The 26,475-nt window shown below is 39.7% G+C and overlaps 2 protein-coding genes across 3 annotated transcripts in view; one reads left to right on the top strand and one right to left on the bottom strand.

The window, feature by feature from the left end:
- Positions 1-3,159: 3,159 nt before the first annotated feature.
- Positions 3,160-8,087, bottom strand: PTRH2 (peptidyl-tRNA hydrolase 2). The gene is made up of 2 exons (XM_006833633.1): positions 8,058-8,087; positions 3,160-3,699 (listed from the first exon to the last, which is right to left on the bottom strand). Exons 1-2 carry the CDS (start codon positions 8,085-8,087, stop codon positions 3,160-3,162), a joined length of 570 nt encoding a protein of 189 aa, XP_006833696.1.
- A 1,224-nt stretch (positions 8,088-9,311) lies between these two features.
- VMP1 (vacuole membrane protein 1) overlaps positions 9,312-26,475 on the top strand; it is a 190,839-nt gene continuing 173,675 nt past the window's right edge. Inside the window, exon 1 of one of the 2 annotated variants that reach the window (XM_006832370.1) lies at positions 9,312-9,549. The gene's annotated coding sequence lies outside the window, so the exon portion shown is untranslated. The remainder of the gene's footprint in view (positions 9,550-26,475) is intronic. The other variant, XM_006832372.1, reaches the window with a different exon arrangement.

Below are 26,475 nucleotides of genomic sequence, written 5' to 3'. Positions count from 1 at the left end.
TAGTGCTTATTTTTATATTCAAGTTTCTTGCATTGAGGATCTTAAAAACTTGTGGTTATCTAAGGTACATGAACCATGAGACTAGAACTGCATGGTGCCTGGCTACCATTACTGAACCTCATGGTCCAAGCTTTTAATAAAAGCATCTTGATCAAAAGGAAGAAAATGCTGAACAGATCAAATTCTCATGGAATCCAGAACTCTGCAGCCATGGAAGCTGGATGAATCCATGAAAACTATTGCCCTGAGAGAAACCAAAAATGTCCTCTGAAGTTTCTTCAAGTCAAACAATAGGTAAGTTTAAGTAATCTGTCTCAAGCATTGAGCTTTTCAGATCCATCTATATTAGCTAAAAAATAAAAGGCAACCCTAGTCCTAAGAAAAGACAAGAAATTTAGGAGACAGTGAGTTCCCATTAAGGGAGGAAGAACAAATCGAAATAGAGGGTGAAAATGGTTGCTCAATTTGAAGAATGTTAACTAATGTCACTGAAATATAGAAATCATTGAATTGTGTCTGTTCTGCTGTGTGTTGTCAACAACAAAAATAAACTATTAAAAAATAAAAACTATTCTGCCTTGACTCCACTATTGACATTAGACCTTGAAATTGTGCTATCTTGCAGTTAACTTCCAGTAAATATTAAGTCAGGATTAAAGCTTGTTAAGATACCTCCTCATTTATTGACTGTCTTGCTATCCAACATTTCACATTTACAATAGTAAAAACTCTTGACTATTTAGGGCTACATTCTTTCATCATACTTATTCAATCTGTATGCTGAGCAAATAATCCAAAAATTAGATTATATGAAGAACGTGACTTCAGGTATGGAGGAAGACTCATTAACAACCTGTGATATTCAGATGCTACCACCTTGCTTGATGAAAGTTAAAAGGGCGTAAAATACTGATGAAAATCAAAGACAACAGCGTTCAGTATGGATTAAACTTCAATATAAGGAAAACAAAAATTCTTTTAACTGGATCAATAACATCATGATAAATGGGGGAAAAAAAGACTGGCATTGTCAAAAAGACTTTTTTGCCAGGATCTACAATCAATATTCATGGAAGCAAAAGCCAAGTAACACAAGGATGGATCACGTTAGGAAAACCTGCTGAACAAGACCTCTTTAAAGTGTTCAAGAGCAAAGATACTAGCTTGAAGATAAGGGTGCACCTGAACAAGTCATGGTATTTTCAAAAGCCTCATATGCATATGAAAGTTAGTGAATACGGAAGATTGCAGAAGAATCCATGCATTTGCATTATTGTGTTGGGGAAACATATTCCAAATACCATGGACTGCTAGAAGAATGAACAAATCTGTGTTGGAATTAGAGCCAGAATATTTCTTGGAAGCCAGGATGATGAGACTTCTGTCTCTCATACTTCGCAAGTTATGAGTCCTTGGAGAAGGACATCATGCTTAGTAAAGTGGTTAATGTAAAAGGACTGACCAAGTGGCAGCAGCAATGGGATCAATCAACAATTATAAAGATGACACAGGGCTGGGCAGTGTTTTATTCTGTTGTGCAGTGTCACGGAGTCTGAGCAGACTTGACAGTACTTAATAATAATGAACACTGAGCTATGAGGCAAAAGTAATGCTGGCTGTGATGGGTAAGGTTATGTGTTGCCTTGTTGTTATGTGCTATGGAGTCGGTTCCTACTCATAGTGACCCTGTACAGGGTTTCTGAGGCTGTAAATCTTTACAGAAGCAGAAAGCCTCATCTTTCTCCCATGGAACCGCTGGTAGTTTCAAACTGCTGACCCTGAGGTTTGCAGCCCGATTTGTAACCAGTACACTACCAGAGCTCCTGTGTTGCCTTAGCTGGCCATAATTCAGTGATTTGGCAGTTATATAATGATGTTGTCATCCTCCATTTTCGAAAAATGAACTTGACCCGACCTGGACTTTGTATCTAAATATGTCAATGTTGTTGTTAAGTGCCATTGAGTCAATTTCGACCCATAGCGACCCTGTATAGGGTTTCCAAGGAGCAGCTGGTGAACTTGAACAATTGACCTTGCAGTTCAAATGACTTTACAGTCTGATGCATTAGATCAAAGCACCACATATGTCAATAAGAACGGGTATATTGGCCTGGTAGTAAAATTCTCTGTCCACAGTGTATTTCTTAAGGATTTACTGAATTTTTAAATTGTGAAGACCGCATCAAAGGCTTTTAGGGAAAATGGCCTCTACCAAGAAAATATCACCAAGTTTCTTTTGTGTCCCATTCTGGGTATCTGGTATAACATTAGAATGGTATGCTAAGTTATAGAGGTAAAAAGGGAAGTAAAGATAGCCTTAACTGAATCACTAACCCTAATGTTTCACTGGTGGGTGTGCTGGGATGACCAATTGCATTCACTTTACCATAAATTCCTACATGTGCCCATCAACATCTTCAAGGTGCTTACAGATCATTTCACAAGTTTAAAATGCCTCTGATGTTATGGGAAAAGGTGGAAGTCAAGGAATTTTACAGGTTAGAACCTAGAATCTTTGCCTAGTGTGGATCTGAGGAAATAAACATCAAGTACTGCATAGGTGTGTTTACCACAGGTGGTTGTTGTTAAGTGCTGTCAAGTTGGTTCCTGTATGTAGTTCCCAAGGAGTAACTGGTAGGTTTGAACTGTCAACCTTGTGGTTAGCGGTCCAGTACATATCCAACAGCTCCCTAACTAGAGGCCTTACCGTGGGTAGAAAACCTCAATTCTAATTCCCAAGTCTCCCATAGTGGGTGGCAATACTATGACCTATCAGTCATCTAAAGTTTCAAGAAGGAAACAAACTTTGTACTTTGAATCCAGTGGGAATACACTTGAACCCCTGATCCTCCAAAGGGAACACTACCAGTCTTGACGATGAAGGGCTCTCAGCACAAAAGTCTCCAACCATGGCATATGGAAATGCTGTTTTCACACTTTTAACCGAGACTCATTATTCATGTGTTTTTTGGCTTCACTAGAATTATCAGGACCATTTAGCCAACTGGTTTTTGTTAATTTTTTTAGATCAAGATGATAATTGTGCAAGAACATGATAAATGCACATGGAAATGGATTTTATTTTCATTTCAAGATGCTTAACTTGAGAGAAGAAAAGTTACACTCAATGTTGGGGGAGGGGTCATCATCATCATACTCTTAGTAAAGTTTTAGGTGACCAGTGACTTTATCAATTAAGTCTGCTGGTCCTGGCCCAATTCCTAAGACAGTCCGAGAGCCTGGTTCAATCTGAGTACGTCCAGCATCTTGAATTAAACTTACAGTCAGGCCCAGCATTTTGGCACGGGTCAACAATTCAATCAGCTCTTCTTCACCAGAGGCTTTAACCACCACTTTGGGCTGGCCACAGTATTCCCATTCTTTGAGCAATTCAGGGTTTCTTCTTTGAATTTGCTTGTAGGCAGAAACAGCAGCATGTGAGCACTGGGCAGCCACTTTTCCTTTTCCCATCTTTAAGTCATTTCGAACCACAAGAATCATTTTGTATTCCCCACTCTCTCCTAAGATGCTGGCTTCAGTCCTGGTATCTTTGGCTGTCTCAGTCACTGATTTTTGGGGGTTCTTTCCAAAGTGTACACTGAGGACCCAGCCCAGGCACATGCCACAAGCAACTCCGACAGCCAAGCCAAGTGTGTCATGATTAGCCAAGTAATCCATAACCCCGGATTTGTAAATTATCTGAAAGGGAAGAAAAAAGTTATCTAGCAATAAAAAAAATAAAGGCTTGCAAGATAAACTTTGAGCTATGATATGGCGCTATAGGATAGCAATGGACTGGTAACCACAGGTTGGCAGTTCAAACCCACTATGTGTTCTCAGAAATCCTATACAGAGTTGCTATGAGTCAGAACCAATTCAACACCATACAAGATAAGCAGGATGCAAGTAACGCTTTAAAACTATATGAAGTCTATATGAAAACTATACTGAACTCACATCTGTGGCTCAATTTTTAGCCAAGCAATTGCTAGGTACATAAGTGAACAACTACACCAGAGAGGGACTGCAGTGCAGTGAACTGCTTCATGTCTCTTCTATGCTTTTGTTAACTCCCACCACATGACTTTTCCTTGACAGGTCTGGGTGGGGCAAAATGCTGATGGATTTTATGTTTCAGTTTGTGAATGACTGTTAACAGGGTTGTGAAAATTTGGCACTCTAATCTGTATAAAATGAGCCACCTCAGAAACAAGAGGAAGCTCACTACCATCAAAGAAGTAAGAGTCAGGAGTGGAGTGCATCCTTTGGACCCCAAGATCCCTGCACAAGTTCCTCCTCAGTCTAGGGACAGAAAGCTGTGAAACTAGAGGAGTGGCAAAGGAACAGCTGCAGCAAAACCAAGAGCCAGAGTGGTGAGTTTCCTAGTCCACAGAGCAAGTAAAGCTGAGTGACTGCAGAGTGGGGTTGTTGTTGTTGTTAGGTGTCGTGGAGTCGGTTCCGACTCATAGCGACCCTGTGTTTCCGAGGCTGTAAATTTTTATGGGAGCAGAGTGCCTCATCTTTCTCCCACGGAACTGCTGGTAGTTTCGAACTGCTGACCTTGTGGCTCGCAGCCCAATTCGTAACCACTACGCTACCAGAGCTCCTTGCAAAATGCGGTACCTCCAGGCATTTAATTAAGGGAGCTAGGTTTGCAACCTAGGAAGTTAGAGCTGAGTGCCTTCAGGATGAGGCTTTTGATGGAGTGTTGTATGTCCTGTAGGCATTTATCAGCAGTCCTAAAAGAGCTTTGTAACACTGTTGGAGCACAGCATATGGTAGGACCAGGGGTCAATGGTCAGAGAGGCCTGCCTGTGGGTATGGCTAAGCATAGTCTGCCCTGACTGGAAGAACTGTGCTGTATACATTTCTGACCCTGAATTATAACCTGCTTACTTCACTAATAAACCCATAACTGTGAACGTGGTGTCTGAGTTCTTCCGTCCATCACAATGAAATACTGAACTAAGATATGAAGGACAAAGTGCTGTGGGGCAGATGGATTGGGGCTCATTTTTTGCAGCTATGAACACCACAGAATGGTTAGCCATTTGATATCAAATGGACAGTATTTACCCAAGGATTAATATCAGAGGCGTTTAATAAGGAAAGAAGGAATGGAAGCAAGACACATAGGAAGTGGGACAAGTGATATTACATTGAGGGGAATGCAATCATTGAGATGAAATGACACGTATGATTTGTTCAAAGTAAAACTGATGATCTACTCTGTAAACCTTCATTGAATTCACAGTAAAACAAAAGCTGTATGAGGTCACCCAGAAAATAAGCAAAGTATATCTTGATTGTGGATGCATTTATCCTATGTGTAATATAAAAGATTCATGCATCAGTTGAAGCTGTCATTTTGAATTTCAATGTGAGCAAATTCTTAGGGTCTACGATTCTTTTCCCCTAAGTCTTTGTGGAAAAAAGGAATGTTTTACCAAGGTGCCTAAATGATCTAAAGGAATCAAAAGCAACTCACCCCTTGTCTGCATACAGTGCTTATAGGTGTGTCAGACAGAAGAACTTAAGAAGTCGAAGGAGAGAGAACAATGAAATGTAAGAAAACACAGTAGGAATGCAGAGGAATGTTGAAGGCATGGTTAAGACTAACAATGATGATCTTATAGTGGTACCATTCAGAAGAATTGTCCCTTTTTTCTCCAGCAGTACTTAGCCTGAATACAGGCATAAAGAAGGGAGATGGTGTTATAGAATGACGTGTAGGTCCCCTGCCCCCTCCCCAATATATGTTAGAATCTTAAGTCCTATACCTGTGGATGTAATCATTTGAGAACAGGATTTTCTTGGTTACACCACTGAAGCCATGTCAGTGTAAGGTGTGTGCGTCTTAACATAATCACTTCTGAGTTGTGACAGACTATGAAATCTCTCTTTTTAGTGATTTAAGGGCAGAAAGTGATAGAGGACATCTACATGCTTTAAAGAACAGTGAGTTGGAAAGACAGATGGATACATAGATACATGAGGTTTTGATTTTGGAGAAGGAGTATTATGTGATACAAAGTCAAGTATGTAACTAAGGAATGGGTGTCTAACTGTCTAAGCTCATCTACCTTCTCAATTCTTTTATTTTTATACTATACTGATTGAATATCTACCCTGAGCCAGGCTATGTTAGATTCTAGGGAATACAGTAGTGAACAATTAAGAAAAAGTCCATTTACTCATGGAACTAACATTCTAGTAATGGTTTAGAAGCATCTCAATCTTATTTTGAATTTTCTTCATTTTATTATAATAAAACTTTTTATAGCTCACGGTTTCAACAATACTTTCACATATACTATATCATTTGATGCCTAGTGAGAAGCTAGGATTATTTCTATATCAAAAAGTATTAAGTTGAGGCCAAGAGAGTATCAATAAAACAAATGTTTGCTGGCTACCTACTTATGTGCCAGACATAAACCTTGCTAGGTTAAGAATATACTGGTAAGGAAGACATTAACTGGTGTTCACAGATGAGTGGAGGAAACCAGCAAACAATGACTGTAATGGTGGATATTATAGAAAAATGCTATGGGTATTTAAAAGAAAGGGCTTTAACTTGGGTTTAGGTGCTCAGGGAATACCTGTGAATAACAGTCCACATAGGCTAATTTCCAAAATGTGACAATTACTCAGATCCCAATTTTTCCATTTCATCATTCTGACACCTGTCATCCCCTAAAAAAGCAAATCCACTGTTGATGAAATCTACTCTGACTCACAGTGACCCTACAGGATAGAGCAGAACTGCTCCATAGGATTTCCAAGACTGTAATCTTTATTGAGTGGAGTCCTGGTGTGGTGCTGTGAGTTAATATGCTGGATTACACAGTCGGTCTGAACCACAAAGCCAGCAGTTCAAGCTTACCAGCCACTCCTTGGAAACCCTATACAGGGTCACTATGGGTCAGAACCGACTCTATGACACTTAAACAACAAGAAGTCAAAAAATGGTGAGATCAACTACAGTAATTCCTGCATTGCAGAGCAACCAAATATCCCATGCAGTAGATTCACATACTGCCAAGAGAACGCCACGCAGAGGACCTGTTATGTGGTTATAATATGCTAAGCCCTTTATATCCACTAAGGAGCCGTGGTGGCACAGCAGGTTAAACACTGGACTGTTAAATGAAAGGCCAGAGGTGTGAAGCCTCCAGCGACTCAGTAGGAGAAAGATGAGGTAGTCTGCTCCTACAAAGATTTACAGTCTCAGAAACCCTAGGGAGCAGTTCTTACTCAGTTCTGTAGGGTCATTAAGAGTCAGAAGTGACTTGATGGCAGTGGGAAGTGGAAGACCTTAAGAGGCAGATGTTATTTGATCCATTTTAAAGATAGAAACAGGTGGATCAAATAGATGTTACTTCTTCACAATAACATAACCAGTAAATGGTACAACTATGAAACTCATGTTTAGGATTTTCTAATTTTACATCAAACTCTCAATATGTCTAAAAGGTTATTGTTGTTCTGCATGACTATTATAAACATCATCAATAAGGCCAGTACTTGAGACTAAAGTAAACATAAAAGAACCATTCTTAGTGCAGGGTTATGAGTTGGGCTGCTAACCTCAACATCAGCAGTTCAAAACTACCAGCTGTTACACAGGAGAAAGATGATGCTTTCTGCTTCTGTAAAGATACATACCCTCAGAAACCCTATGAGGGTCACTATGAGTCAGAACCCATGACGTGACACATCACCACCAAACATAGGTAATCTAAGGCGATAACAAGGTAAGATTCTCAGTGGTGTGCCAGTTAGACAGTGAGGCAATTTGGCAGTCATGTAATGATGTGGTCATCCTCCCTTTTCACATGAAGCTGATTTTTATTAACAGCCTGTCTGTGGAACCTAACCACAGCACTGAGGAATACATGTATATTATCCCAGTTTACAAATGTGTGCCTTTTTAGTTTATATCTGCATTGCTAAATACGGTAGCCACTAGCCATATGTGGCTATTTAAACTTAAATGAACAAAATGATGATTTGAAAATCAAATCTTTCACACTAGACACCCTTCAAATACTTACTAGCCAGAAGTGGCTAGTAGTGGTGAACATACTAGATACCAAGATACAAAACATTTTAAAAAACAAAAAAGAATCTCATTTATTCCTAAATCACCATATGTTGATGGCTCCTAACACCTCTTAAGAGTACCAAATTTAACTTCAGCTAGAGGTCTGTGAAGTATTCTAAACTGTATTCTAACCTAGACACAGTATTTTCCTTTTCTCTCAAACTTCCATTTTCTGCACTCCTGATCTCTGAGTAACCCTGAACTCTTCCTTTGTCCTAACACATCCAGTCATCAAAATCCAGTATCTACCTCTGTTTTAAGGAGTCCTGGGTGGTGGTGTGGGATAATGCACTGGACTACAAAGTGGTTTGAACCACAACATTGGAGGTTCAAGCTCACCAGCTGCTATATAAGGTCGCTATGGGTCGGAACCGACTCGACGGCACTTAAACAACCACCTGTTTTAAAGCCTATGCCCATCTCCACCAGGACCCTAACTATCTCTTGCCAAAAATCTCCAAAGTTAATTTCTCTAGCTCTAATTCCTCCACATTTTCGTCACTCTTGCCCTAGAGTTCACCTTGCCATTACAATGATATATTTCAAACACAGGTCTGATCTTGTGGTTTCCTTAGGATTAGCAGTGGTTGGCAGTTCAAAGCCAACCCCATACAACAGATTCGCTATGAGTCGGAAACGACTCGATGACACTTAACAAGTACGGTAGCTGCGACAGTGTCAGATGAATTAAATTAAATACCTCTCTGGGCAATATGTCTATGTAATGTTGTTGTTAAGTGCCGTCAAGTCGATTCCATTAAGTTAAACATTTCAGTGATATTCCTAGAAATCTTTTCATTCTAGGGCTCTACAGATTAAAACGTTATGGATAAATTAATCAGTATTCTGCAGAATGTGAGGTCTGCTGGATATTTTCTCACATTTGGACGCAGCACATTGGACAAGACAGAATCAAAGCACTTCGAAGACTACCGGATGGAGGCCAGAATCCCAAAGGATGGAGAGGGGCAGTATGTAATGAGGCGAGAAGAAACCTTCCAATTGGAAGAGCAGAGAGAAAAATATCCCTCCCCTTCGCCCTCTGAGGAACGGATTTACCTAGATTACCGCTTCTCCTTCGCACTCAAGCCTTCCTTCTCTTTTACTTGAGACCAGAGAACACGCTTACCTCGTGCGAACTACTTCTTCCGGGGTTCCTTAATAATTACTTCCGGAGCAGAAAGAAGAAGCAAACAGTCATCTATTCCTCTCGCCCCGCCCACAGGGCCCAAACGGAGCGCCGAACTGAAATCCCGCGAGGATCAGCCGAGGTAGTCGAAAGGAGGCAGGAACGTTTCTCCTGTGAAGGAGGTCTCCCGGGGGGAACCGGACCGGAAGTGACGTCGTAAGTTCCGGTTGCCGGAGCCCAGCGGCTGGTGTGAGAATCGGTCAGGAACCGCTTCCAGGATCCAGAGATCCGGAGAAGCCGAGGTCTCAGCCGGGTAGGTAAAGGAGCGCGGGGAATAGGGGAGTGAAGCCTGAGACTGTTCTCAGAGCATGACTTCTTCTGGAACTCCCTCATTTAAACGGAGTGGATCTGGGGCATTCATGATTTCACCTTCCAGCGGTATTTTAGGTTGCTGCTGACTTTGTATTTCTCAGCCTGGCGGTAACCAGGTTATCTGGGACACCTCCCCATGATTGGCCACCGAGATGTTGAACCCAGACACTTGATTCCCCACCATCCTATCTCCTCTCTTTGGACTGGGAAACCGTTCAAGGCTTCTGTAGGACCTCCGGTCCTTCCCGGAGTGTGCAAGACCTAAGAGTAAATGGAGAAATCTCCACTGATGACTGAGCTGTTTCTGAGGAGTTGTCAGTTTGGGTTCTTGCCCTCCGCAGCTACTAGCGCGTGATGTTACCTGTATCAGCTCCTAAACAATACTCAGGTGTGTGCAAGTACTCTCCCAAGCGACTAAGGGTCTAGAACCTTTGGTCTGTAGAACCTTTGCCGGCTCGGATCTCCCACTACTTTTGTGAAGAATAAACATCTGCCCTTTTCAACCTTATGGCCCCAGTACTCATATTTTATTACAGAAAAGGTATTTGCAGTAAAACATGAAGTTTGACTTAATCTGTCAAATTCCAATAAGCCATATGTGGTCCCATGTCACACGGCTGTATTACTTACTACCTCCAGTAGATTTTACACAATTATCTTTTGAATTTCTGAAACGTCGTGCATATAGACTCTGACACGGTTAACAATCATAGCTTCGAAACGTTGATGTCTTTCCGTTCTTCTTTGAGACTTGTCTGAGATTTTATAAGGAAAAATTGTACACGTATTTCTTAAAGAATTGATTATTCCTGGTGTGGTGCTGTGGGTTAATGCGCTGCCCTGGTAAGTCGGGTTGAACCATAAGGTCAGCAGTTCAGGCTCACCAGCTGCTCCTCTGAAACCCTGTATGGGGTCGCTATGGGTCAGAACCGACTCGACGGTACTTAGCAACAACAACAGTAAAAACACCTATTACTTGTATTGTCATTAGCACCTGATTTCAATTGCGTCTTCTTAGCATAGCTGATGATAAAGAAAAACTTACTAGGCTGTATTTTATGATTCTAGATTGTTTCTTTTGACCCTTGGGACAGGCATGATGGTACACAGTCGAATGTGAAATAATTATGAAAAGACTCTAGAGTAGACATTTTTCACATATGCGTTCAGTTATATTTCTTTGCTTACATTATTGGCACTGTAGGATAATGCACTGGACTGCAAGGTCGGTTTGAACCTCAAGGTCAGTGGTAGAACTCACCAGTGAGTGTCTCCTCAGAAACCCTATACTGGGTCCCTGTGAGATGGAACTGACTTGAAAGCACTTAACAACAAACAACGAAAAGCATTGAATACAGTTGATTAATAGAGCTTAAGTGTGGCGGCGGTAGTGAGGTTGGCCCAGGATCGGACATTGTTTCGTTCTGCTATGCATGGGGTCGCTATGAGTCGGTTCCGACTTGATGGCACCTGACGACAACAACAACAGGAGTGCCATAGCTTTATAGAATAAGCACTAGATTACTAACTACAGAGTTTGAGGTTCAAGCCCACCAGCTGCTCTGTGGGACAAGGATGAGGCTTTCTGTTCCCACAAAGATTTACAACCTTGGAAGACATATACAGGGTCTCTGAGTCATAACTGACTCAATGGCACTTAACAATAGCAACATCAACAACAACATAGCTTAGTTCCTGTGTAGGATTTCTGAAGAGCAGACTGTGACTATAACTGCCGACCTTGCTTGCACACAAGAACTACATCATAAAGTTGTTGTTGTTGTTGTTGTTGGGTGCCATCGAGTCGGTACTGACTCATTGCGACCCTATACACAATGGAACGAGACACTGCCCGATCCTGGGCCAACCTCACAATTGTTGCCATGCTTGAGCCCATTGATGCTGCCACTATGCCAGTCTGTCTTACTTGGGGTCTTCTTTTTCTCTCACCCTCCACCTTACCAAAAATGATACCCTTCTCCAGCAACTGGTCCCTCCTGACAATATGTCCGAAGTATAAGAGACAAAGTTTGGCCAATTTGGCCTCTAAGGAGCACTCTGGCTGCACTTCTTCCAACACAGATCTGTTGGTTCTTTTGACAGCCCATGGCACTTTCAGTATTCTCCTCCAACACCATAACGAATCGAATAAATTTGCTTATTGATTTTATAACTCCCAAATTTTATAGTATTTTTGCTCAACTCATTTCATGGATAATTATCAAATATCTGATCCTTTTCCAACTTTTTTCTGTCTTTGGCTTTAATTACTACTTTTTAGAATTACAAAGATTATTAAAATTATATCAGAAGACCTGTATTCAAGGTTAGACTCTGACACTTGCTGAGTGATAATGGTTGAAGTTACCTAATATTCTTAGCTGGTCTAGGTTCTGTTGATAAAAGTATCTGCTCACCTAACAGAGAATTGTCACAAGAATTAAGTCAAATGAGATAATAAATGTGAAATCACTATAGAAATGAATATAGAAATACTGTCATTTTTTCTCCCTGAGGGCTAGAGGTATGTCAGTGCAAAGTACTGTTCATTTCCATCACTTAAAATATGTTTTATATAAAGTAAATTATTTTATTTATCTGAAAATGACGTCATGTTTTTCTAAGATGATCTTTGTCCCACTTTACAACATAGTAAAAGCCAGCCAAGAATAATTTGATGCTGTGATCCATTGAATTAGTCACCTTGGTTAATAAGTAGGTGGCTAGAAAATGTTGTTTTGGGGAATTTAAATCTTATTTTTCTTGGTCCTGTTTTGACAATTAGAATTTCCATGTGTATAGGACACTGACATTTTTGGTGCTCACAACCATTTGGCTCATGGAAACCCCATATATATCAGAGTAGAATTGTGTTGTGTAGGTTTTTCAGAGGCTGATTTTTCAGTAGTAGATCAGCAGCTTCTCGACTAAGGCACCTTTAGTGGAACTTGAACTGCCAGTCTTTTGATTAGCATCAGTGAGTTAACCATTTATACTACCCAAGGATTCCTACTTACAACTGATAAATAACTCTCTTCTCATCTCATTGAATTCTTCTGGAATCAGTATTTAGAATTTGAAGGTACCTTTGTGAACATATAGTCTGATTATTTTTTATTTAACAGAGGAGAAAATCTGGACCCTAAAACTTTAGGTAGTTGGCTTGTCTGAGGTCATATGGCTTAGGTAGTATCAGAACCTGAACTAAGATCCAAGTGTTTCTTCTGTTCTGCTAAAATTGAGTCCATTTACCTTGGTATGGTTTGATACTGTTCTCTGGTTTGCATGAAAATGTTTTTCTTGTGTGTTAAAAGGATTTATATAAACATGGATGATTGGAAGAGAGCCATATTTGTGCCCATTCCAAAGAGTGGTGACCCGATGGAATGTGGAAATCATCAGACAGTATCATTAATATCCCATGCAAGTAAAATTTTGCTAAAAATAATTCTGAAATGACTGCAACAATACATTGACAGGGAACTGCCAGAGGTTCAAGCCAGATTCAGATGAGGATGTGGAGTGAGGGATTTCATCACTAACATTAGATGGATAGTGACTGAAAGCAGAAAATGCCAGAAAGATGTTTACCTGTGCTTTATTGACTATCTAAAGACTTTCAGCTGTATAGATCATGACAAGCTATGGACAACATTGTGACAGTTGGGTATTCTTGGACATTTAATTGTGTTCATGAGAAACCTGTACAAAGACCAAGAATCAGTCATTTGAACAGAATAAGGGGACACTGAATGGTTTAAAATCAGGTAATGTGTGCACCAGGGTTGTATTCTTTCACCTACTATTTCAATCTGTATGCTGAGCAAATAATCTGAGAAGCTGGATTATAAGAAGAACATGGCATCTGAATTGGAAGAAGAGTCATTAACAACCAGTGAAGAGGACTTAAAACACTTACTGATGAAGATCAAAGACCACAGCCTCAGGTATGGTTTGCACCTCAATGAAAAGAAAACAGAAATCCTCACCATGAGATCAATAAATAACATCATGATAAATGGAGAAAAGATTGAAGTTGTCAGAGACTTCCTTTTTCTTGGATGTATCATCAACTCATGGAATCAGCAGTCAGGAAATCAAATGACACATTGCATTAGGCAAATCTGCTGCACAAGATCTCTTTAAAGTGTTCAGCAGCAAAGATATCAGTTTGAGGGCTATGGTGCATCTTGACCCAAACCATGGTGTTTTCAGTAGCCTCATATGCATATGAAAGTTGCACAGTGAATAAGGAAAACTATAGAAGAACTGATGCATTTGAGTTACGGTGTTGGAGGAGAATATTAAAAGTACCATGGACTGCCAGAAGAACAAACCAATCGGGGTTGGATGAAGTACAGCCAGTGTGCTCTTTATAAGCCAGGGTGGCCAGGCTTTGTGTCTCATACTTTTGACATATTATCAGGAGGGACCAGTCCCTGAAGAAGGACATCATGCTTGGTAAAGTGGAGGGCAGAGAAAAAGAGGAAGATCCCCAACGAGATTGGCGCAGGACCAGGCAGTATTTTGTTCTATCATGATTCAGGTTACCATGTGTCAGAACCTACTCACTGGCACCTAACAACAGCATATGAGAATACATGTAGATTTTTCTTCTTAATTTGTTTAACATAGAAAATTCTAATGTGATGAAAACACTGTTTAGCATGATTTACAGTGAAATAGGATAAGGCAAGAAAAAAAGAAAATTAGTTAATGTCTCCAGGACAGTTATTCTGAGTTCATGCTTCATTACTATCTTGTATCACAGTGTCTTCTTTCTGACAAGTGGAAAAGACAGAAGACTTTTGTTAACACATGTTTCTACTCCATGAATGTTGTTACAGCTGAGTAGGAAGAAGTTGTATTAATGTTTTTGCTTCAGCTCTAGATTTTTTTTAAACCCAAACTGTTAGTAATTTTTAAAATTTTGTTAATTATCAATTTTATAATTCGTTAATATATGTGTTAATTGGCAATTATCTGTGGGATAAGTTCCTTAGTTATTTCATTCTGGATATTCTAGGTGAAAAAAAGACCCCAAATTCAAATGATTATTTTATGGTTGTTGTTGTTAGTAAGTGCCATCTAGTTGATTCTGACTCATAGTTACCCTGTATGGAGTGGGTTTGAATTGCCAGCCTTGCATTTAGCAGTCCAGTGCTTGCCTTCGTGTGGGTTCCAACTGATGACGACTCTGCATAGGGTTTCCGATGAGTGGCTGGTGGGTTTGAATTGCTGACCTTGCAGTTAGCAGTCCAGTGCTTATTTTATAGCGCCATATCAGAGACACCTATATTAAGTCTTGGTGTCCTAGTTACTGTTAACCACAAGGTCAGCAATTCAAACCCACCAGTTGCTCCTTGGAAACACTATACAGAGACACTATCATTTGGAACTGAAGGCACTTAACAAAATCAACAACATTTTAAGTCTTAAACAGGACAAAGCCCAATCATCCAAATGAGGGAGACCATCAAAGACCATTAGCATAAGGCCATAATCTTGTCCAAAGGATTCAGAGCCATGTAGTAGCTAGTTATAGAATTGGGGGGGCGGGGGCGGCGGCGGTTCATCATAAAATATGATTGTCTGCAAATCAATTCATCACAGTTGCACGCAGGACTAAAGAAGTGGGAAAGGAACCATGATTACATATATATATACTACTGCAGATTAGAAAAGTTGCAGGATTGGTTCTGGGCCTTCAAACTGCCTTAGTTAGGGTATGGCTCATGACCCTGTGGCCATGATACCTCAGTTTTCATTAAGGATAGCCCCTGAGAGCAAGACTGACCCTCCCTGGGTTGGCTAGGGGAGTGTCTTTGATCCACTCTTGAATTGCCTGAGAGCAAAGCTAGAATCGACTCCACAGCACATAACCACCACCACTACGAGGTGGTGGTCAGAAAGAACTCACTAGAGGCTGAATTTATGTCAAGACTCAAAATAGATTTAGGGCTATAAACTATAAACCACAGCCTTTCACAGACTTGGCTGGCTAGCTGTGTGCCTTCAAGTTGGTTTCAAGTCATAGCAATTCTGTATAGGGTTGCTGAGACTGTAAATCTTTATGGAAAGCAAAAAGCCTCATCTTTCTCTTGTGGAGCAACTGGTCGGTTCAAACTGCTGCACTTGAGGTTAGCAGCTCAATGCATAACCCATTATGCCACCAGGACTCCTTTCCACAGACTTAGTGCTCAAAATGTTAATGCAAATACACTGGATCAATAACCGCTGTGGTGGTGGTGTGCCATGGAGTCAATTCTAACTCCTAGTGACCCTGTATAGGGTTTCTAGTGCTATAAATATGAGAGCAGCTGTAGATTTGAACTGTTGACCTTGTGGTTAGCATCCTAGCTCGTAATCCACTAAATTACCAGTGCTCCTTAAATATCCACTGTAGGGAAAATAATTCTTTCACATTTGGGGACCCATTTTGGTTCCATTGAATTCACAAAACTTGGGAATGAATTCTAGAGAATTCTGATAACCCTAAGCAATAAACTGGATGAATTGAACTGATAATTTATTATTGATTATCTATTTTCACAAAGATTTGCAAATATAAATTTTTAAAGAGTATATTAGTTTTAAGAAACTCCTTATTTTGTGTAGGAAATTTGTGTAGAATTTGCTTTACTGATACTATGTTATATGTAAACCTAAATTCTTTTCTTTGTCCTGCTTTATTTACTTATCTTTTATATATACATATTTTGTTGTTGTTTGCTAAGCGCAGTTGAGTAACTTCTGACTCATAGCGGCTCTGTGTATCCCTGCTCTGAGGAGTGGCTAGTCAGTTTGAACTGTCAACCTTTTGGTTCAGACCTACCTTGAAATCGAGTGTTTATCCTACTGTGCCACACCAGGAATCCTTTTTTATATTGGTAGATCATTTAAAACTATTATGCTCGTTGATCCATAGAAGGTTTTTGAAATTTGAACAGAGGATACTTTTCTGTGTCAGATGAAAGGTGATATATACTTAAAGCTTCCTTAAATTAAGCAAGAGCAGCCTATTCAGTAATCCTATTACAACCAGCCTACCTATAATTACTCAAGAGTTTGTCAGTATTCCAGAAATGAATATTTGCAGTAGGACATTTATCTCTTCTTCTTGGGTTCCTTAATAATAAATTTGGTTCTTATAGATTAACTGGAAGGGTACTAGGCCAATAGAGTTAAGAGGCAGGCCTATAAAGCGAGACTTCCTTGATTTAAATTACAGCTCCAGAGGTTCAAGCCGGATTCAGAACAGGATGTGGAACGAGGGATATCATTGCTGTTGCCCGATGGAACTTGGCTGAAAGCAGAGAATGTTGTTGTTGTTATGTACCGTGGAGTCGGTTCCGACTCATAGCAACCCTATACAGGGTTTCCGAGGCTGTAAATCTTTACGGGAGCAGAAAGCCTCATCTTTCTCCCATGGAACAGCTGGTAGTTTCGAACTGCTGACCTTAATGTTCACAGCCCAATACGTAACCACTACGCTACCAGCAGAGAATACCAGAAAGATATTGACTACACAAAGGCTTTCGAATGTGTGGATCATGATGAGCTATGGACAACATTGCGAAGTATCAGTATTCCTAAACACTTAATTGTGCTCATGAGGAATCTGTACATGGACCGAGAAGCAGTTGTTCGACCAGAGCATGGGAACACTGAATGGTTTAAAATTAAGAAAGATGTGCAGCAGGGTTGTATTCTTCCACCATATTTATTCAACCTGTATGCTGAGCAAATAATGCGAAAAGCTGGGTTATGTGAAGAAAAATGTGGCGTCAGTATTGGAGGAAGACTCATTAGCAGCAATCTATGATATGCGGATGATACAACCTTGCTTGCTGAAAGTGAAGAGGACTTAAAATACTTACTGATGAAGATCAAAGACCATAGTCTTCAGTATGGTCTTTACATTGCATCTCAATGTAAAGAAAACAAAAATCCTCACCACTGGACCAATAAACAACATTATTATTCATTCTTCTGGGATCAACCATCAACACTCATGGAAACAGCAGTCAAGAAATCAAGCAACATATTGCATTAGGCAAATCTGCTGCAGACCTTTTTAAAGTGTTGAAGAGCAAAGATGTCAGCTTGAGGACTAAGGTGTTCCTGACCCAAGCCATGGTATTTTCAGTAACCTCATATGCATGCGAAAGCTGGACAGTGAATAAAGAAGACCGTAGAATTGATGCTTTTGAGTTATGGTTTTGGAGGAGAATATTGAAAGTGCCACGGGCTGCCAAAAGAACCAATATATCTCTGTTGGAAAAAGTGCAGCCAGAGTGCTCCTTGGGGGCCAGGATGGCCAAACTTCAAACTTCATCTCTCATACTTCAGACATATTGTCAGGAGGGACCAGTCACTGGAGAAGAATATGATTTTTGGTGAGGTGGAGGGTCAGAGAAAACGAGGAAGCCCCCCAACACACACCAGTGAGACGGATTGGCAAAGTGGCAGCATCAATGGGCTCAATCATGACAACAATTGTGATGTTGGCCCAGGACCGGGCAGTGTTTCACTCTGTTATGTATAGGGTCGCTATGAGTCCATACCAATTTATGGCACCTAACAACAACAACAACAACAATAACTACTATATGACCTTTGAGTTAGCTGCTGAGCCCCTTATCTCAGTTTCCTCCTATACAGTAAAAAGTTAGTAGCTTTATTTTGGGGACTAAATTAATAGATACTTATTCCTAAAATAAAGTACATAGGATAGTGTCTGGTATATAGTTTGTCATGATTATGATCATAATTATCATATTGGCCTACTGAGATGTTGCTAAGAACTATTTCCCAAACTTCTTTTGAAAGCATGTCTTTATGTAACTGCTTTCTTGATTATTGCTTGTTCATAAATGAAGTCTTAGTAAATAAATACTTCTGAATAGTACATATCTTTTTATAAATATTGTACATTGTATGTGTAATTCTTAACCAAATTGTTGTCCATTTTGTATTACTATTAACATTTTGCATTTATCTGTGCAATCCATAAAATAGAATTTGGGAATTGGAACCAGTCTTTTTTTACAAGAATGAGACTTTAATCAGTTTTAAGTGGAGTTTATAACACTAAGAGATAAAGGGTTGTTAAAAAACACAATAACAAATGAACATCTGATTGGTCTGAGGCATTATCCTGTACACATCATATTGTTGTTGTTTTTGGGTCTCCTCAGTGCATAGCATTTACACACAGAGCCACTGCTGCACAGCACAGGAGCACCTGAAGAGGCTGAATCAGAGTAAGGCTGTGTAACAGACTGAATTTTTTAGTATATATATTTTATATGAAAACAGATTGAATTTGTGAATTGGCAGGATAGAAGACAACTCTGCCAAACACTGCAGTGAAAGCCCCCTGGAACCAGTCTTTTGATGTTTAATAATGTCTTCTGATTTTCTTTCCATGCATGATAATTTTGCTGTGAAATTGACTGCCTTTTCTAGTCACTCATCTAGTTGTTGTTAAGCGCTGTCCAGTTGGTTCTGACCCATAGCGACCCTGTATAGGGTTTCCAAGGAGCAGCTGGTGAGTTTGAACTTGACTTTGCAGTCCAGCACATTAACCCACAGTGCCACACCAAGACTCTATTCATCTAGTGAGCATCTTTATATCTGGTTCTGGGAAAAACAATGGGAAATAAGACAGGCATACATTCTAGACAGGCACATATTCCTAATGTTGCTTTTTTTTGTTAAGTGCCCTTGACCCTGTATAGGTTTTCCAAGGAGTGGCTGGAATAAGCACAGTGAAATAAAAATTAATATTGCTGAAGCACAGTGAACATGGAATGCAATGGTATGAGATGAAGTAGGAAAATAGCCAGGACACAGGTCATGAAGATTTTGCAGACCAAGGAAATAAACTGGGATTTTTTTTGAGACATTCATTCTTGCTCATGTGGGAAGTACGAATTGAAGGGGGCAAGAATATAAATACAGAGAAGTTAGGAGTCCATTGCATCAGAGACACATGAGGTCTAGTGTTCTGTTTGGTTTTGGACTTGCTTGGTACCTATGACCTTTTCTTTCCCTCTAATTTCTTCCATTTGGAATGAGAATGTCTACCTTATGCTTTTCCCACCATTGTACTTTGGAAGCACATAACTTGTATCTTAGGTTTCACAGGTCCTCGATGGAAAGGAATTTTTTTCCTAAAAGATTAGAGTTTGAATTTAGAGCTGATGGTGGAGTAGGATAAGATTTTTGTGATGATGTAATAGGATGATTGTGTTTTGCATGTGGGTAGGATATTAAATTGTAACAACGTGTAGAATATTATGGATTGAATATTGTGTCCCCCAAAACATGTATTAGCATCCTAACCCCTCCTGGTGTGGCGCTGTAGGATCAGCACTGGACTGCGAACTACAGGGTTGGCAGTTTAAACCCACCAGCTGCTCGTCAGAAACCCTATACAGTGTCACTCTGAGTTGGAACCTACTCCACAGCACTTAATGACAACAATACCAGTGGATGGAATCCCATTTGGGAATATAGTTTTCTTTGTTATATTAATGAAGATCTTTGTGTAGACATCAACTTAGAATCACAATTAAGAAAACAAAAAATTTTTTAAATGGTTAATTTTTTTCAAAAGGCTGTTGTTGTTAAATGCTATCAAGTCCATGTGGACTCATAACAACCTATATAGGGTTTCTGAAGAGTGGCTGCTGAATTTGAACTGCAGACCTTGTGGTTCAAACCGACCTTGAAGTCAAATGCTTATCCTACAGCACCACTCTAGGAATCCCAAAAGGCTGTAACTACCACATTTTAAATGCAGAAAAAGCATTTAAAATCAAAATGTAGTACTAAAACACATTTTATTTTTGTTTAAGCAGATGTGCTTAAAAACACTGCTGAAATTGGCTTACAAAGGTTCTTTGTAGTCTGTATATCCAGTGCTAAGACTACAATTATCCATTCATTTTAAACATTAGCCACCCTTTTACTGTAAGAACAATGACAAACTAAATTACTGAATCTCTCAAAGGAATAAACAAAAGGTTACACTTTGGATTGGTAGGAGAGGGTAGGTCTCTGGTTATCTGTGCTTTGATGGGCATCAGTCCCATTGTCTGCCATTGTTGTTGTTGCTTTCGAGCAGATTATGGCAAAGGATGACCCCATGTGTGCAGAATAGAACTGTTCCATGCATTTTTCAAGATTGAGCTTTCAGAAGTAGATCATCAGGCCTGTCTGCCAAGACTCCTTTGAGTGAGTTGTGACTGCCAACCTTTAGGTGGCACTTAACTATTTGCATCATCCAGGGACCTCCTCCCTATTATTAGACCACCGCTACCACTTGTTATCAGTTTTTTATACTGTAGTGGCTTCTATGTTGGTGTGATGCTGGAAGCTTACACCACGGTATTAAAATACCAGCAGGTCACCCATGGTGGACAGGTTTTAGTGGGGCTTCCAGACTAAGACAGAGTAGGAAGAAGGAGAAGTAGACCACTTCAGAGTGGTTAACCATTGAGAACCTTAGGAATATTGGGGTAACATTTTCAGATATAGTGCCAGAATATGAGTCCATCAGGTTGGAAGCCACTCAAAACATGACTAGGGAAAAGCTGACTCTTCAAAGTAGAGTTGACCGTAATGATGTGAATGGAGCAAAACTTTCAGGATCTTCATTTGCTGATGGGACACAAATCAAAATGAGGAGAAACAGCTGTAAACATCCAGCAATAATTGGAACATGGAATAAAAAAAGTATGAATCTGGTAAAAATTTTGTTGTTGTTGTTAAGTGCCGTTGAGTCAGTTCTGACTCATAATGACCCTGTCTAAGATTTCCAAAGAGTGGTTAATGGGTTTGAACCACCACCCTTGGGCTTCAAACTGATCTTGCTGTATCCTGTAGTGCCACACCAGGACTCCTATGAAAATTGGAAGTTGTCAAAAACAAAATGGGATACTTAAAGATAGGTATTCTAGGCATTGTTGTTGTTAGTACCGTCTATTTGGTTCTGATTCATAGCAACCCAGTACAGAGTTTCCTAGGAGCAACTGGTGAGTTGGAACCACTGATCTTGTAGTTCAAACCCGTCTTGCAGTCCTGTACTTACCCTACAGTGCCACACCAGAAGTGAGCTGAAATGGGCTGCTATTGACCTTTTTATATCTGACAGTTCTATGGTTTACTGTGCCAGGAATGATAAATTGAAGAGGAATGACAATGCAGTCATCAAAAGAAAGAACATTTCAGATCTATTTTGAACTACAATGCTGCCTATGAAAGGATAAAAGTCGTATGCCTTCAAAGAAGACTAATTAATACCACTATTCAAATTTGTATACCAACTATATATGATGATGAAATTAAAGGATTCTGCCATCTTCTTCTGTCAGAAATTGATCAAATGTGCAATCAAGATGCATTGATACTTACTGCTGATTGGAATATGAAGGTTGGAAACAAAGAGGAAGGATCAGTAGTTGGGAAATATGGCCTTGGCGATAGAAATGATGCTGGAGATCACATGATAGAATTTTGCAAACCCAATGAATTATTAATTGCAAACACTATATAAAAACTTTAAAGGTGACTGTACACATGGACCTCATCAGATGGAGTACACAGGAATCAAATTGACTACATCTGTAGAAAGAGAGGGTGGAAAAGCTCCATAAATATCAGCCAAAACAGACGAGGGGCAGACTGTGAAACAAACATCAAATGATTATATAGAAGTTCAGGCTGAAAAAAAAAAATCTGAACAGGTACATAAGAGTCAAAATATAACCTTAAATATATCCCATTAGAATTTAGAGACCATCTCAAGAACAGATATAGTGCAATAAACATTAAATGCCCAAAGACCAGAGGAATTGTGGGATGACAGGAAGAACATGATACAGGAAGAAAGCAAAAGGTCATTAAGAAGACAGGAAAGAAGGAGAAGACCAAAATGAATATCAGAAGAGATTCTGAAAGTTACTCTTGAACGTAGAGAAGGTAAAGTGATTGAAATAAATAAGGAAATGAAAGAACTGAACAGAAAATTTCAAAGGGCAGCTCAAGAAAACAAAGTGAAGTATTATAATGAAATGTTCACAAACCTGGAGTTAGAAAACCAAAAGGGAAGAACACACCCAATATTTCTCAAACTGAAAGAACTGAATAAAAGGTTCAAGCCTTGACTTGCAATATTGAGGGATTCTAGGAGTCCTGGTATAGCACTGTGGGTTAATGCGCCAGACTGCAAAGTTGTTTGAACTGCAAGGTCGGTGGTTCAGGCTCACCAGCTGCTCCTTGGAAATCCTATACAGGGTTGCTATGGGTCGGAATCGACTCGACAGCACTTCACAACAAAGGACTGCGAACCACAAGGTCTGCAGTTCAAACTCATCAGCTGCTCCTCTGAAACTCTACACAGGATCCCTATGAGTTGGAACCAACTGAATGGTACTTAAAAACAACAATAGGCAGAATATCAAAAGAAGGTGGAAGACACGGAGTCACTGTACCAAAAATAAACTGTTAACATTCAGATATTTCAAGAGGTGGCATATGATCAGGAACTGATGATACTGAAGGAAGAAGTCCACGCTGCACTGAAGACATTAATTATAAAATAATGCTCCAGGAATTGACGAAATGTAAATCAAGTGTTTAAAAAACTGATGAGCAGCACTGGAGGTACTCACTTTTCTATGCCAAGAAACTGGAAAGAAAGCTATTTGACTGACTGATTGGAAGAGATCCATATTTGTGCCCATTCTAAAGAAAGGTGGCCCAAAAGAATGCAGAAATTATTGAACAATATCATTAATATCAAGTGCTAGTAAATTTTTGCTGAAGGTAATTAAAAAATGGTTGTAACACTACATTAACATGTAATTTCCAGAAATTCAAGCAGGATTCAGAACAAGGAATAGCATTCCTGATGTTAGATGGCTCTTGACTAAAAGCAGAGAATACCAGAAAGATGTTTACTTGTTCTTCATTGACTACAGAAAGACTTTTGACTGTGTGAATCATGAAAATCTTTGGATAACATTGCGAAGAATGGGTATTCCAAAATACTTAATTGTGTTCATTAAGTATCTGTACATAAACTAAGAGGCAGTTATTAGAACTGAACAAGGGGATGCAGAATGTTTTAAAATCAGGAAAGGTGTATCCTTTTGTCATACTTATTCAATTTGTATGCTAAGCAAGTAATCAGATAAACTCAATTATGTGAAGAAGAGCAGGGAGTCAAGATTGCAAGGATTCATTAATAACCTGCAGTATGTAGATAATACAACTTTGTTTGCAGGAAGCAAAGAATATTTAAAATACTTCCTGATGAGAATCAAAGACTACAGCCTTCAGTATAGATTGAACCTCAATGTAAGAAAACAAAAATCCTCACAACTGGGCCAGTAAATAACTTGATAAGTGGAGATAAGATTGAAGTGGTCAAAAAAAAAAAAAAAAGATTGAAGTGGTCAAAGACTTCATTTTGCTTGGATCCACACTCAACATTCATTATAAACTATGAATAACATTGCAAAGTATGCATATTTCAGAACACCTGATTGTATTCATGAGGAACCTGTGTTCAGAGACCAAGAGGTAGTTGTTAGGACAGAACAAGGGGATATTGAATGGCTTAAGTTGAGAAAAGATGTGTGCCAGGGTTGTATCCTCTAACTATTCAATCTACAGCACAAATAATTGGAGAAACTGGATTATATGAAGAAGAATGTGGAATCAGGATTGGAGGAAGACTCATTTAACAACCTGAAGTATGCAGATGACACAACCTTGCTTTTTGGAAGTGAAGAGGATTGTAATGCTTACTGTTTAAGATCAAAGACTACATGCAGTCTTCAGTATGGATTGCACCTCAATGTAAAGAAAACAAAAATCCTCTCAACTGGAATGATAAAGAACATAATAATGGAGAAAAGATTGAAAGACTTCATTTTACTTGGATCCATAATCAATACTGATAGAAGCAGCAATCAGGAAATCAAAAGACGTATTACATTAGACACATCTGCTACTAAAGACTTCTTTGAAATGTTACAGAGCAAACATAGCTTGAGGACTAAAGTGCACCTGATACAAGCCATGGTATTTTCAGTTCTCCAGCCCCTCCTCGGAAACCCTATACAGGGTCGCTATGAGTCAAAACCGACTCTTTGGCACTTAATAACAGCAACATATGAATCTGAAAGTTGGACAGTATATAAGGAAGCCCATAGAAAAATTGATGTATTTGAATTGTGTTGGATAAGAATATTGAAAGGGACTGCAATAAGAACAGACAGATCTGTGTTGAAGGAAGCATAACCAGGATGCTCCTGGAGGTCAGCATGGAGAGACTGTCTTTCATATTTTGGACATATTTTTAGGAGGGACCAGTCCCTGGTAAAGTGGAGGGTCAGCACAAAAGAAGACCCTCAACAAAATGGATTGACATAGTGGCAACAGCAGTGGGCTCAAAGGTAACAACAATTGTGAAGATGACACAGGACCAGACAATGTTTTGTTCTGTTGTGCATAGGGTCACTATGGAACTGTCTCTATGGCCCTTAACAACAAACAACACTAAGACCACTGTCTCCAGATTTGCCAGTACTTGCATTATAGGGAAGAAAACACCCCAAACTCAAATATATTTTATAGAGATCCCTTTTTAAGTCTTAAATAGGATAAAGATAAGGCAGAGATGAACAAATCATCCAGATGAGGGAGACTGTTAGCATGAGGCTACAATGATGTCCAAAGGATTCACATACCCATGGTCAATTTATAGGGTACAGAGAACAAAGGAGTTTCTTCACATCTTAATTGGTGCCAGATCAATTTATTACAGTTGCAGTTTGGACTATAGAAGCAGAATTAGAAAACTTTATAGAATTGCAGATTTGAAGGTTGACAGGATTGGTTCTAGGGCCCTTCGATTGGGGTATGACTCATAACCATGTGTCCCTGATACCCCACTTTCTATTAAGGACATGTCCAGGCATGTCCTGAGAGGGCTGCTGCCCCTCCTTGGCTAGCTAGGGAAATGGTGGTAAATCCACTTACAGATAACACTCTTCCTGAGGACCACGACGAAGGTTCAGGATGGAGTTATGACTAAACTGCAGGCCTTAGCCTTCCACAGTCCAAATGCCTTTAGATTTCAGGCTCTAACGCTTTTGTTTTGTATCATTGTTCAAGCCACTTTCTCTCTGGGATCCAGTGTCTTTATCTGAATTGTTGCCTTAAATGAGCCCTGATGTGGCACTGTAGTATAAGCACTGGACTATTTGTAGCTCAAACCCACCAGCTGCTCTCAGAAACTCTATGTAGACTCGCTGAGAATACAGACTCACCAAGAGTCAGAACCAACTGAAAACACAATTGGCATAAATGCCCTTTAAGATCCCTTTTGTGATTCTAATTGTTGTTGTTTCTTCTTTTACAGAAATACAAGTGGGTTCCTCTTTTGAAAGAAAGCAGTAGTATGGGTCAGTAGGTAGAGCTTACTTAAGGCTAAGTGAATAGGTGACATTATTAAGGAAAAAACTTTAGCATGTAGAGAAGGTGCCATGGGGGAGTTCATGTGCACTAGCAGCTCCTTCAAAGAAAAGGCCAGACAATCTGCCTCCATAAAGATGGTTGTTGTTGTTAGGTGCCATCAAGTTGGTACCAACTCATAGCGACCCGATGCACAACAGAACAAAATACTGCCCGATCCTGGGCCAACCTTACAATTGTCACACTTGAGCCCACTGATGTTGCCACTTTGCCAGTCCATCTCGCTGGGGGTCTTCCTCTTTTTCTCTGACCCTCCACCTTACCAAACATGATATCCTTCTCCAGCGACTGGTCCCTCCTGACAATATGTCTG

This window comes from Chrysochloris asiatica, unplaced genomic scaffold (genome assembly GCF_000296735.1).
Source record: "Chrysochloris asiatica unplaced genomic scaffold, ChrAsi1.0 scaffold00007, whole genome shotgun sequence".
Classification (NCBI taxonomy): Eukaryota; Metazoa; Chordata; class Mammalia; order Afrosoricida; family Chrysochloridae; genus Chrysochloris; species Chrysochloris asiatica.
This window is presented reverse-complemented; position numbering and strand designations above follow the sequence as displayed.

Bases quoted from the DNA above. Each gene is read 5' to 3' on its own strand.
- PTRH2 (XM_006833633.1), bottom strand. From the start codon at position 8,087: ATGTTCACCACTACTAGCCACTTCTGGCTA. The intron at 3,700-8,057 runs GTAAGTATTTGA...CTTCCCTTTCAG, and splicing joins CTACTAGCCACTTCTGGCTA to ATAATTTACAAATCCGGGGT.